General features: G+C 47.4%; 1 protein-coding gene and 1 pseudogene across 1 annotated transcript; one reads left to right on the top strand and one right to left on the bottom strand.

Moving 5' to 3' along the window:
* The first annotated feature begins 338 nt into the window (after positions 1 to 338).
* Positions 339 to 13611, top strand: LOC126986570 (protein RRP5 homolog; annotated as a pseudogene).
* LOC126986756 (uncharacterized) lies at positions 6427 to 7665 on the bottom strand. Its single transcript, XM_050843136.1, has 2 exons — positions 6801 to 7665; positions 6427 to 6700 (listed from the first exon to the last, which is right to left on the bottom strand). The coding sequence occupies exons 1-2, from the start codon at positions 7620 to 7622 to the stop codon at positions 6458 to 6460; spliced, it is 1065 nt and encodes a 354-aa protein (XP_050699093.1). The 5' UTR covers positions 7623 to 7665; the 3' UTR covers positions 6427 to 6457.

The following is a 13611-nucleotide window of genomic DNA, read 5'->3' as shown; positions in this document are numbered from 1 at the left end:
GAGTATCTGTGAGCATGAGGCAGCTGGCTCTGGACGAAGTGGATGCAGAGGACAGGAGATTTTGGCGACAACATACAAGAGTGGCCGATTTCAGCAGAGAAGAAGAAGACGAGGCCAGAGCCGCCGGGGGGTGACGGGCCGGGACGAGGGCAGTGATGAGGTAGTGCTGGAATGCAAGAAGTATGACAGGGAGAGAACGAAGATGATGCATGTGTTTCTGAGTGAGATGGGACGTGGAGTGAACGGGAGGACTGGAAGGGAATGGATGGTGCTGCTGGGGCTCAGTGGAGAGACGAGTGGACGAGTGATTGAGGCAGTGAAAGAGTTCTTGGAGGGCATGTGGCGTGCAAGATGTAGGGAATGATATCTTGCCCCGAGAACATAGACTTTCCGCATGTTTTCTTTTCTTTTCACGGGAGCTGCCGATACAAAGGCCTGGCTGGGGAGAAATCCCGCGCCACCTGTGACATCAAGATCAAGTAAACACCTGGGGGACATAAACACTGCCGATACAAAGGCCAAGCTTCCCGAACGACACCTGACCTGCCGTGTGTTCCTGTACGAGCCGTGTTTCCATGGCCTGCCAAGACCCATAACACACAAGGAACTGCTTCAGGGTGCCGGTGTGAAGCCGCAGGGAAAGGTGACTGCTGCCTGGGAGTGTGGGTGGACGGTATGCTTCAGAGAAGGGACTTGCAGGTGTGGGTGTGGGGTGGACTGTGTGCTGGGGATTGGCAGGTGTGGGTGTGGGGTGGACTGTGTGCTGGGGATTGGCAGGTGTGGGTGTGGGGTGGACTGTGTGCTGGGGATTGGCAGGTGTGGGTGTGGGGTGGACTGTGTGATGGGGATTGGCAGGTGTGGGTGACGGGTGGACTGTGTGCTGGGGATTGGCAGGTGTGGGTGTGGGGTGGACTGTGTGCTGGGGATTGGCAGGTGTGGGTGCCGCAATGACTGGTGGTCCACCAGTCACCCACACCCAGTCCTCCTCACACCACTGGTGGGTGTGGATGTATGCCCGAGTGGACTGTGTGCCGCAGAGAGGGGAGGGACTGTTAGGTGTGGGTGCCGCAGTGACTTACTTACTTTGTTGAATCTCCGCTGCTTCCCACTGGCTCCTCTCCTCTTGTGCCTTGGAGACCATTTCCGTTGCCACCTGGCGTTGGTGGCTGGTCAGGTACTGTTGACAGTCGCTTGTCCAGGTGGTACAGTTGCGGAAATGAGTTCCTGCACCCACTGTGGTGTACCTTCCCTCCAGCCGGCAACGTTGCAGTAGTACTACTCAAGTGTTGCTGTGAATGAACGGTGTTCGTCGTGTTCGGGTGTGGGTGGCGGAGAGGTTCACTGCTTTTCAGGAAGTGTAAGGGAGGCTTTATTCATAATTATCCAGCCTAGGGAGCACCAAGGATTTCCACAGTGTCAGCATACAGTCCTGTTTTCTGGTTCTGAAGGTGCGTAGTATCCAACCAGTGAGTCTTGGGGCTGTCGCTGTGATCTTGTCGTAGTGCAATGTGAAGGTGGCGTCATCACTCACATACACTCCAAGATCCTTGACGTGGTGTTTGATTTCGATGGTTTGCTGGTTGCAGATGTAACTTGTTGTGGTCTTCAGCTCCTGTAGTGGGCCATATCTAAGTGCTTCAAATTTGTCACTGGATAAATTCAGATTCAACAGGGACATAGGCAAAAATTGGTTTACTAACAGGGTGGTGGATGAGTGGAATAGGCTTAGCAGTCATGTGGTGAGTGCCAATACAATTGTCACATTCAAAAATAGACTAGATAAATTCATGGACAGCGATATTAGGTGGGGTTAGATACACGGGAGCTTAGGGTCAAAGGAGCTGCCTCGTACAGGCCTACCGGCCTCTTGTAGACTCCTGCGTTCTTATGTTCTTATGTTCTTATGTTTAGCAGCATGTTGTTCTCTTCTGCCCAAGCTATCACTCGGTCTAGGTCAGCTTGTAGCAGGGCAGTGTTACCGTGGGCTTGTACATGTTTAAGGATCCTCATGTTGTCTGCGAAGGATGTGGCTTGCGCATGCTGGAGGTCTTGGTCGATGTATTGTATCATGACCAGGAACAGTAGTGGTCCCAGCACCGAGCCTTGAGGAACGCCACTTTTGACTGGGCTGGGTCGAGATAAACTGCCCTGGACTGACACCTGTTGAGTTCGGCCTGTGAGGAAACTGTGGCTCCATCTTCCTAGGTTACCGCTGATACCATGAGCCCTGAGTTTGTGTACCAGTAGCCCATGGTACACCTTATCGAAGGCCTTGGCGAAGTCTAGGTAGATGACGTCTGCGTTCCTACGATCCTTCACTGCCTCAAGTATTCCTCGGTAGTGCTTCAGTAGCTGTGAGAGACAGGAACAACCTCTCCTAAATCCGTGCTGTCCCTCGTTTAAGGCATTCTTCTTTTCTAGATGGTCGATGATGTCGCCCACTCACCCTCCGACCAATGGTGGGTGTGGTTACGGAATAGGGTGGACTGTGTGTCGCAGAGATAAGGATGACTGTAGTAGCCATAACATTGCTGGAAGGGTCGTGTGCATGATATTAATGTACCATTTTGTTGTGCTGTCATTATTACTACATCATATTACCTTGTCTTGCAGGGGAGCCATGACACAGTTGAAGCAGAAAGGCGACTTGTTTTCGGTGAGTGAGACAAATACCAAGTTTCTGCTGTTTTAGTTAGTCATTCACTTCTCTTGTTTCCGTCTCCATCTGGATATTTTTTTATATATACCTAGCCTTGTAATTTGATCACCATTATTACTGGTTAAGTTTGACGAGGAATATTCCAAACATATTTCTGTTTATTTCAGGTCAAGGTAAAGAAGGAAAAGAAAGGCAGTAAAGGCAAGAAGAAGAAGCAGCAGGAGGGAGACAGAGAGGTCCATGTGAAGAAAACACCCAAGGCTGACCACTTGTCTGCCCTTGATGTCCAGCCGTTAACTTACAAGGTACAGGCTAATGCTCTGTTGGTACTTTTTTTATCATTCTTTTCCTTACTCTTCTGTCACTGTCTCATTTTTAATTTTTCATATCAGTGTCTGCATATTGAATAGACTTTGTTTGTGTGTATATCAGTTTTCTCTTTTTCCCGTGATGCAGTTTCATGAATCTCATTAATAATAATAATAATAGTCTGTGGATGGGGGATGGCTGTCTTCCTTTGCCGTTACAGCATTGGGAATAGTAAGGTTGTGGCAATGGATCAGTGTTGAAGAGACCACAGTAATGCAGATGGCTAACCCTGGAAATGACAGATTAAAATGTTTAGTGAGAGATGGAGGACAGAGTAGCAAAATAATGAGATGTAGCTGTATCCCTCTAAGCCAGGGGTTCCCAACCTTTTTGTTCCTCTGTATCCCTTGGGAAATTTCGGGAAAAAACGATGAAACTATAATGTTTTGATATTTTATAATGAAATCTGTATGTGTAAACTGATGATACAATTTAAGTTAGATAACACTTTTGCTTACTAAAATAAGGAAATTGAAAAAAACACGACATTGTGCAATATGAATGCAGATTACAACACCATGTATTGTACAGTAGTGGTTATTCTCTTGGACGCAATGTACCCCCTGAAAAGTGCAAATGTACCACTCGGGGTACATGTACCCCAGGTTGGGAACCCCTGCTCTAAGCCCTGATTAATAAAAGAAAAATTAGCATGAATGTAACATATTTTAACCCATCCGCTGCGATTGGCACAGATGTGGCTTTCAGTGGTAGCTTAGTAACGTATGCTCCCAGGTCTCTCTGGCTCTGTGGTGGATAGTGGAGTGTTTCCCATGTGGTATTGGTATACAGGATATCCCCTCCCAAGGTGCATGAGTTACATTTTTCTTCATTGAATTTTAGCAGCCACTTTTTGTTCCATTCCTCTATCTTTGTGATGTCTTCTTGTAGGAAATCTCCAGTCAAGAGGTTAATGTCAGTTGTAAATCATCATTATATCCTATGGAGTATCATTTTCTGGTGTGGTTGTGAGTGTGTGTGTTCCCCTGCAGAGCCTGACAGTTGGCCAGGTGCTGCTGGGCTGTGTGTCGGAGGTGAGGGACTATGAGCTGGTGGTGAGTCTGCCCCATAAGCTGGTGGGCAGCATCAGCCTGGCACACATCTCTCGGCCCTACACGGCTCTTCTGTCCAAGGTGAGGGTTGCCAAGGACAGTTTTACCTTAGTATTGCTGAGAATGGTCATGAGTTGTGTGACTGTGTATACTCATTGAATTTTCTTGTATTGCCTTCCAAATTATTTTATGTTTCATTTTGTTACTTATTTCTTGCTCATTCTTGTGTGACACCTTGAATGTACTGAAGTTCAAGGCTAAAATACACCAGCACAGTTTTTCCCCCCTTTGATATGTCTATAAACATTTGTGTGTCACTGGAGTCTTTCTTTACACTCCACCACAGTGATTTGACAATTAATTTTTCTATTTATTTGTATTTTCTAGCTGAAGGATGATGAGGAGGGGGAGGAGGAAATCCAGGCCCTGCAGGAGCTGTATCAGCCAGGCCAGCATGTGGTGTGCAGTGTGGTGTCCATTGAGAAGGTCAACAACATGACCCGGGGTGAGCTGGCCTGCACACACACACACACACACACACATGGCATTAGACCTGTCATCATCATTCTCCTTCATCATCTTCTGTTTAACAACATACTTTCCCATAATCTTTCTGAGGTTTGACGGTCAATGATACACTTCCAATTATTTCTGTCCATTGCCTCAGCCTCTCCAATGCCCAATGCTGCCAGACTTCAACATACTGCCTCCTGCACCAACCAGTAACCTTCATCCCTCCTCTCCCTCCCTGTCCACAGTGAGTCTCACACTAATGCCCAATGAGGTGAACTTTGGCATCTCTGCATCGTGCCTGGAGAAGGGTCTGGTGCTGCCCTGTGCTGTGGCCAGCCTGGAGGACAAGGGCTATGTCATGGACACAGGCATTCCCAAGATCAAGGCAGCGTTCCTCAAGAGGGAGGAGACGGATAAGGCTCGTAGGTGCCATAGATTGTTTTACGTTTATTTTTTCTCTCTCTCTCTTGGTGTTGTTGGCATATAAAGAGCAGCTTTGAATCATTTACAAGGACTGTGGCTTCATTAGAGTAAGCATTTTGTCATACTATTACTGTTTCATACTTTGTACATTATAGTTTCTAGTACAATGAACAAAAATATTTTACAACTCTTCTTTCATCAGTTTGTGTCCCCAAACTTTTATGTTTTAATCCTTTGTTATGTCTCTTGCTCATCTTCTTTTTTAGCTGCTTTTTCTTTCTTTACTTCTTCTTTTGCTTTCTATTTTTCTTCTTCTACTTTTCATTTACTGTCCTTATTTTCCTCATGAGGTTGGATGGGCTATGTGTCTATCCCACTCTTAACAGTCATGTACTCTCTGCCTGACTGACACGCACCGTTGCAGACACTTGGGTGTGCAGTGTGTTACGCTGCGTCCTAACAAACATCTTTGGGAGGGACACCAAAGACAACCTGCGCCTGACCCTCAGTGCCAACCCCAAGGCTCAGCAACCCTGGACCTAAGCCACACCACCAATTTGGCACTCCTGCTCCCGGGCACTGCCGTCAACACTACCATCTCAAAGGTAGGCACTCTTGTCTAACTCCCTAATCAGCAATGTATCTATTTTCTTCCCCTTCAGGGCCAGACAGCTGCTGCACTACCAAGGCTGATATTATTATTATTATCATTATTATTATTATTATTATTATTATTATTATTATTATTCAAGTTACATATGAACTTCCATGTCAAAAACAGCCTGATATTAAAACATTGTTAGCCTGTCCCACCAAAACAGGTGAGTTGCAGTTATTCTGATACTGCATTGAGAGAATCAAGATCTAATTAAATTTAATGCATTTATTTTCAAGGATTTTAGTATAGTACTCCCTTGAGCTGACTCCACACACACACACACACACACACACACACACACACACACACACACACACACACACACACACACACACACACAATAAATCTCATTGAAATAACACCTCCATTTTGTATGAATTTTTTTGGTACATGTCTTGCGTACTTATAGAGGGTCTACTGGATTCCAACCATTCCCCAGATACGAGGCGACGCGCTCACCCTCATGTAGGCGGGGCTGGATGGTGTGGTGAGCCCCCCGCACCTGGCCCAGCCCTTTGACCGGCTGCAGCAGTACGGCCTCGGAGGCAGCGTGAGGGGCAGGGTGCTGTACGTCATGCCCCTCAGCAAGGTGGTTCATCTCACCCTCCAGAAGAATGTCTGCACCACGGGGTGAGTACGGAATGCTGTCGCTGGTGTCAAAGCTTATTGATGTACTGCCTTATGTATGAGGCTTAAATAACTATATTGTTAGTTGAGTGTAGCATAGATCAGTTTTCATATCCTGACTTAACCTGTCCGCTGCAATTGGCATGGATTTGGCTTTCACTGGTATCCTGGTAACATAATAGTCCCAGGTCTTTCTCTGCCTCTGTGGTGGGTAGTGGAGTGTTTCCCATGTGGTATTGGTGTGCTGGATATCCCTTCACTGGTATCCTGGTAACATAATAGTCCCAGGTCTTTCTCTGCCTCTGTGGTGGATAGTGGAGTGTTTCCCATGTGGTATTGGTGTGCTGGATATCCCTTCACTGGTAGCCTGGTAACATACACTCCCAGGTCTTTCTCTGCCTCTGTGGTGGGTAGTGGAGTGTTTCCCATGTGGTATTGGTGTGCTGGATATCCCTTCACTGGTAGCCTGGTAACATAATAGTCCCAGGTCTTTCTCTACCTCTGTGGTGGATAGTGGAGTGTTTCCCATGTGGTATTGGTGTGCTGGATATCCCTTCACTGGTAGCCTGGTAACATACACTCCCAGGTCTTTCTCTGGCTCTGTGGTGGATAGTGGAGTGTTTCCCATGTGGTATTGGTGTGCTGGATATCCCTTCACTGGTAGCCTGGTAACATACACTCCCAGGTCTTTCTCTACCTCTGTGGTGGATAGTGGAGTGTTTCCCATGTGGTATTGGTGTGCTGGATATCCCTTCACTGGTAGCCTGGTAACATACACTCCCAGGTCTTTCTCTGCCTCTGTGGTGGATAGTGGAGTGTTTCCCATGTGGTATTGGTGTGCTGGATATCCCTTCACTGGTAGCCTGGTAACATACACTCCCAGGTCTTTCTCTGCCTCTGTGGTGGATAGTGGAGTGTTTCCCATGTGGTATTGGTGTGCTGGATATCCCTTCACTGGTAGCCTGGTAACATACACTCCCAGGTCTTTCTCTGCCTCTGTGGTGGATAGTGGAGTGTTTCCCATGTGGTATTGGTGTGCTGGATATCCCTTCACTGGTAGCCTGGTAACATACACTCCCAGGTCTTTCTCTGCCTCTGTGGTGGATAGTGGAGTGTTTCCCATGTGGTATTGGTGTGCTGGATATCCCTTCACTGGTAGCCTGGTAACATACACTCCCAGGTCTTTCTCTGCCTCTGTGGTGGATAGTGGAGTGTTTCCCATGTGGTATTGGTGTGCTGGATATCCCTTCACTGGTAGCCTGGTAACATACACTCCCAGGTCTTTCTCTGCCTCTGTGGTGGATAGTGCAGTGTTTCCCATGTGGTATTGGTGTGCTGGATATCCCTTCACTGGTAGCCTGGTAACATAATAGTCCCAGGTCTTTCTCTGCCTCTGTGGTGGGTAGTGGAGTGTTTCCCATGTGGTATTGGTGTGCTGGATATCCCTTCACTGGTAGCCTGGTAACATAATAGTCCCAGGTCTTTCTCTGCCTCTGTGGTGGGTAGTGGAGTGTTTTCCATGTGGTATTGGTGTGCTGGATATCCCCTCCCAAGGTGCTTGACTACATTGTTCTTCATTGAATTGTAGCAGCCACTTTTTGTTTCATTCCTTTAGCTTGGTGATGTCTTATGTAGGAAATCTGCAGCCAAGGGGTTAATAGCTGAGATGCTTCACCAAATGCATGCATGTCAGTTGTACATAATGCCACCACCATGACTGGAATCTATAATGGTTATGTTTTTGTGTTTTTAGCCTTGCCAAGGACCCCAGGGATGGACATGAGATTGGAGACATCGTTCAAGAGGCGGAGATCTACAAGTCCTCGCCCAGTGGCATATTCCTGAGTTTAGGCGGCAAGGCTCGAGGGTTTTGCTCGGCCAACCACATTAGCGACAACACCAAGGTCCTCATGCACATCAACCGAGACTTCCGGGTGGGCAAGAAGGTCCCGTGTCGCCTCCTCAAGTACAACCACATGGACCAACTCTTCATTGTCACACTGCAGAAGTCTGTCTTCGAGCGGCAGGTGAGTGGATTACTAGTGGGACTTAGACTGCCATTATTCAGTGCCTTTGCCTTTCTTTGATTAGCAGGCTTTTTTATTTCTCTCTCTCTCTCTCTCTCTCTCTCTCTCTCTCACACACACACACACACACACACACATGATCTGCTTCCTTTACTGATAATAAAAGACAGACAGTCCGGACGCAAGGAATTTCTTTCATTTATAGTTAAGGTATTGGGTTTAGGGGGAGTGGAACCACTAACCACTTGTTCAGTATGTTACTTGGTCTTAAATGTACTTTGGAATTTATTGCAGTGAATTGAAGGGATATCATTTGTTTTATTTATTTATTTTTTGCATGATGTCATATTATGGGTCTCAGTAATAGTAATATCACACTATACCATGACTGACATATCATTCTCATTAAGCTCATTGCTTTGTGAATTCAAGGCATATCTTTTTTTTTCAATATATATTCCCTAAATGTCCTCTTCTGTATTTCAGTAATAATAATAATAGTATCTGCATTCTATAAGTGACACTCCTCTTGTTCAGTTCATTGCCTACAGTGAGCTGCAGCCCGGGCAGGTTGTGCAGGCCACCGTCAACAGCTACGACAGCAACGGCGCACGGCTGGCGGTGAGCAAGCTGATGAGCGGCCACGTGCCCTCACTGCACCTCACGGACGGCCCCATGAAGCACCCCGAGCGAAAGCACATCGTGGGGGACCAGGTCACCGCCAGAGTGCTCAAGGTCAACTCCAAGAGACAGCACCTTCTCCTGACCCTCAAGTCCCAGCTGGTTACAGCCAAGGAGCCCATTCTTACCGAGTACTCGCAAGAGGCGGAGAACACACTCACCATCAGCTACGTCATCAAGGTGCTGCCGCAGGGCCTCCTCGTGAAACGACGTGAAAATGACATGAAAGGCTTCGTCCCCAGGTCGCAGGTCGGCATTGAGTCGGGCATGAGTCTAGCCTCGGCATTCCACGAGGGACGAGTCGTTCGCTGCAGGGTCCTCAAGGTGTCCCCCGAGAAGCAGAACATCACCCTCAGTCTCCTGGTTGACGAGGACGTTCAGCCATTGAGTAGGGCGCCCAAGTCAGCGAGGAAGGTTGAGGTGCGAGCAAGAGTCAGGTGTGTGGTGGACGAGGTGAGGACGCACGCTATCACAGTCACTGTCCTGCCCCACAACGTCGAGGCTTCCATACCTGTCCACCACCTCTCGGATGACCCGAGCAAGTGCCAGCTGCTGAGGGAGGTGCTGAAGGAAGGGGACGAGATCATGAATGCCGTGGTGTTCAGCAAGGTGCCCGGCTCACCCGTCACCCTCACTCTCAAAAATTGAGAAGGATGCCTCTCAGGATAAGGCCAAAGAGGGGGTGGAGCAAGGGGCCGACAGCTCTCCCAGCGAGGACAGCCGCGAGGTGGGTGATGCCATGTACTATTGTTCCACATACACAACCTTTATTTGATTTTTTAGGTGATTTTATTTTATTATTATCATTATTTTTTTTTACGTTTCAGCTCATGGCGCTCGTAGGTTTTCTTGATGGAGATTTATGGACATACAATTACACACACACACACACACACACACACACACACACACACACACTGTTACACATAGGTATCTAAAGCAGTGGTTCCCAACATTCTTCCACTCACGACCCTACTCACAAAATCCTGAAGCCCACACAACTCCCTGAGATCAGTGGCTTGCCTTGCACAATTTTTTAATGCACCAATACCCAGGTCTGACATGCTCCTCATATAACCTGATGTTCCCTCTCAGCACTCAGCACCAGCAGCATAAGAGCATAGAATATACAGTGCCCTCTCGAGTTTCACGCTATCCGAGTTTCGCGGTTAGTCCTAAATTCTTACCATCCCGACTTTCACGCATTATCACCCATACGCCATGGTGTACTTGGCGTATAGGATAATCCGGCCCTGAATATATCTTGATTCAAAGTTCAAACAGTGTTGTCTTCCCCTCCCAGGAGATGAAGGCCAGTGAGGGTGATGAGGTGGAAGGTGAGGTGAGCGGTGCCAAGCCTTGCCTCACACTGGGAACAGGCTTTGTGTGGGAAGTTCCCGACACGCCGAAGTTCATGGACTCCTCAGACGGTGAGGACCAAGACGTGCCAAAGGTTTGTACTGATTGATTCTGTCCTATAAAGTGAAATTGATCTCCTGTTGATGTGTGTTGTTTTTCCAGGGGTCTGTTTACTACCAAGATGAGTCTCCCTTGTAGATATGTTCCTTTAGGTTCATGCTGCCCTGTACCTCCATCCTAGTTGTTATCCTGAGGCATGTCCCTTCCTCCTAACACTAACAGAAAGAGGATAAGAGATGAAGGGTCTGTTTACTACCTTATAACTATGTGCATTTAGGTTCATACTGCCCCATAGCTCACTCCCTATGTTATCCTGAGGCACCTTTCTCTATGACTAACAGAAGAAAGAGAAGAGAATGCGGAAGTCAGAAATGATAGCCCAGTCCAAGGAGGAGGAGCAACAGTTGTCGCGGCTGGAGGAGGGGCACTCGCCACAGTCAGCCATGGACTTTGAGGCCATGCTCCAGGGTAGTCCAAACTCATCAGCCGTGTGGATACAGTTCATCAGTTTCCACCTTGAGGTACTAATGCAAGAGTTAGCCGGCACTGTCTTTCCTTTCATGAGTAAAAAAATTAGAATTTGCTACAGCTCATCAGTTTCCAGTTTCCACCTTGAGGTACAGCTTCCCAATGCAAGAGTTAAGCAGTGCCTCCATTCTTTCTTTCCTTTTGTAAGTAAATTCTAGAAGCACTTTCCTCTGTGTGTGTGTCTCCCTATCTATAACTTGATCTCTTTCAGGAGGAGACCCTCAACACAGCTCTCACATTAAAGTACATTCTTCATTTTCTTCTTTCCTTTCCCTTCCTTAATTCTTCCTTTCATTCTTCCCTTTCCTTCATTTTTCACTTCTTTCTTCCCTTCCCTTCCCTTCATTCTTCATTTTCTTCTTTCCTTTCCCTTCCTTTATTCTTCCTTTCATTCTTCCCTTTCCTTCATTTTTCACTTCTTTCTTCCCTTCCCTTCCCTTCATTCTTCATTTTCTTCTCCCCTTCCTTTCCCTTCATTCTTCCCTTTTTCCTCCCTTCCCTTTCCTTCCATCAGTGGATCGCTGCTTTTTATTTGGACAGCAAGTTGTGAAAGAAAGAGTTACCAATAAAATGAATAGGAAAAATTTGCCCTGGATTATTGGGCAGCATAGTGAAGCTGTGTTGGCATGTCCCCAGAGTGCCGAGGTGGACAAGGCCAAGGCAGTGGCACGGCGAGCCTGCAGGTGATGGACGCACAGGAGGAGGAGGAGCGCCTCAACGTGTGGACAGTGCTGCTGAGGCTGGAGGTGCTCTACGGCGGACCAGAGTCTGTGGCCGAGGCGTACCGGGAGGCACTGGCCACTAACGACCAGCTCAAGGTCCACCTGGCCATGGCCATGGTATATGCTGAGAGCGAGAATCCCTGGTAACATACACTCCCAGGTCTTTCTCTGCCTCTGTGGTGGATAGTGCAGTGTTTCCCATGTGGTATTGGTGTGCTGGATATCCCTTCACTGGTAGCCTGGTAACATACACTCCCAGGTCTTTCTCTGCCTCTGTGGTGGATAGTGGAGTGTTTCCCATGTGGTATTGGTGTGCTGGATATCCCTTCACTGGTAGCCTGGTAACATACACTCCCAGGTCTTTCTCTGCCTCTGTGGTGGATAGTGGAGTGTTTCCCATGTGGTATTGGTGTGCTGGATATCCCCTCCCAAGGTGCATGACTTTACATTTTTCTTCATTGAATTGTGGCTGCCACTTTTTGTTCCATTCCTGTAGCTTGGTGATGTTGTAGAAAATCTGCAGTCAAGGGGTTAACTCTATCTTATGTCCTTAGCAATAGCCTTCAATAAGCTTCTGGTGCTAATGGCGTTGTGTCCCTCCAGGAGGCCGAGAGGGTGTACTTCAACATGTCCAAGAAGTTCAGTCAGGAGCTGAGTGTGTGGGTGAAGGCGGGACTCTTCTTCTTCAGTCACATCATGGCTGGGGAGGGACGTCGCTTCTTTGAGCGGGCGCTGCGCTCTCTCGACAAGAAGGACCGTGAGTCACTCTTCCTCACTCAAAGCTGTCACTTAGTTTATCCAGCCTTCCAGTGCATTTTGTCACCTCAAAGCCCCATGTAGTGCACTCCTTGGGGCCTTGTCATCAGCCTTCTTCACACCAAGGCTACAGCTCCTAGGAATACTTTGTTGTCTTCTACACTAGACTTTATGTACCATCAAGACACCCTTCCTGAAACTTAGCTTTCTTTTGGCCACTCTTCTAAGCTCTGTTTTATAGGAGCAGTGATTAGCAGGCTTTTTTTTTTTCCCCCTTGAGCTGCTTCCTTTATCGTAAAAAACATTAAAACTCCTGACTGAGGCTTTATCTAAGGGCCTCATTTCTCACATTGCAGATGTGGAGCTCATCAACCGGTTTGGCCAGCTTGAGTTTCGCTTTGGGGAGACCGAGTGCGGTCGGACCACGTTTGAGTCCCTCCTCAGCACCTACTGGAAGAGGCTGGACATCTGGAGTGTCTACGTGGACCTGCTCACCAAGGCCAAGGACACTGAGGGGGCAAGGTGAGGCTGGTGTGATGTAACCGTGGGTGTCATTCTTGCTCTATAGATTCTGCTGAGGCCAAGGCTGGAGGGACAACTTTTACATGGAGGCTTTTTGTCAAGGGGCTATGTTATTCCTCAGTCAAAAGTTTTATGGGGACGATCAACTTGGACAAGAATACAGTGGGGTAGTCACAATAACATGGTCTTGTTGGGCATCATTTTTGCTCTATAGATTCTGCTGAGGCCAAGGCTAGAGGGACAACTTTTACATGGAGGCTGTTTGTCAAGGGGCTATGTTATTCCTCAGTCAAAAGTTGTATGGGGACGATCAACAAGAATATAGTGGGGTAATGACATGGTCTTGTTGGGCATCATTTTTGCTTTATAGACTTGAGGGCATAGCTGGGCATGATAACAGAAAACCTTATTCCCGATAACCGTTAACTGATAATGAAAAACCTTAATGGCGATAACTGATATTCGTTAACTAGAGACACAAATATAGGCGATAACCGATACCCGATATAAATCCACAATTCCGATACTAGCTAGCGATAAGTCCGATAGATTGATTGATTGATTGATAGTTTATTGTTGCAGGTAAACAACAAGGGAGAAGGGAGGAACATGCCATCCCAACCCCCAGGCAGGACAGAGTGTGATTATACAACTA

Source organism: Eriocheir sinensis, chromosome 62, assembly GCF_024679095.1.
Source record: "Eriocheir sinensis breed Jianghai 21 chromosome 62, ASM2467909v1, whole genome shotgun sequence".
NCBI classification, from domain to species: domain Eukaryota; kingdom Metazoa; phylum Arthropoda; class Malacostraca; order Decapoda; family Varunidae; genus Eriocheir; species Eriocheir sinensis.
This window is presented reverse-complemented; position numbering and strand designations above follow the sequence as displayed.

Bases quoted from the DNA above. Each gene is read 5' to 3' on its own strand.
- LOC126986756 (XM_050843136.1), bottom strand. From the start codon at position 7,622: ATGGGAAACACTGCACTATCCACCACAGAGGCAGAGAAAGACCTGGGA. The intron at 6,701-6,800 runs GTAGAGAAAGAC...CCCACCACAGAG, and splicing joins CTCCACTATCCACCACAGAG to GCAGAGAAAGACCTGGGAGT.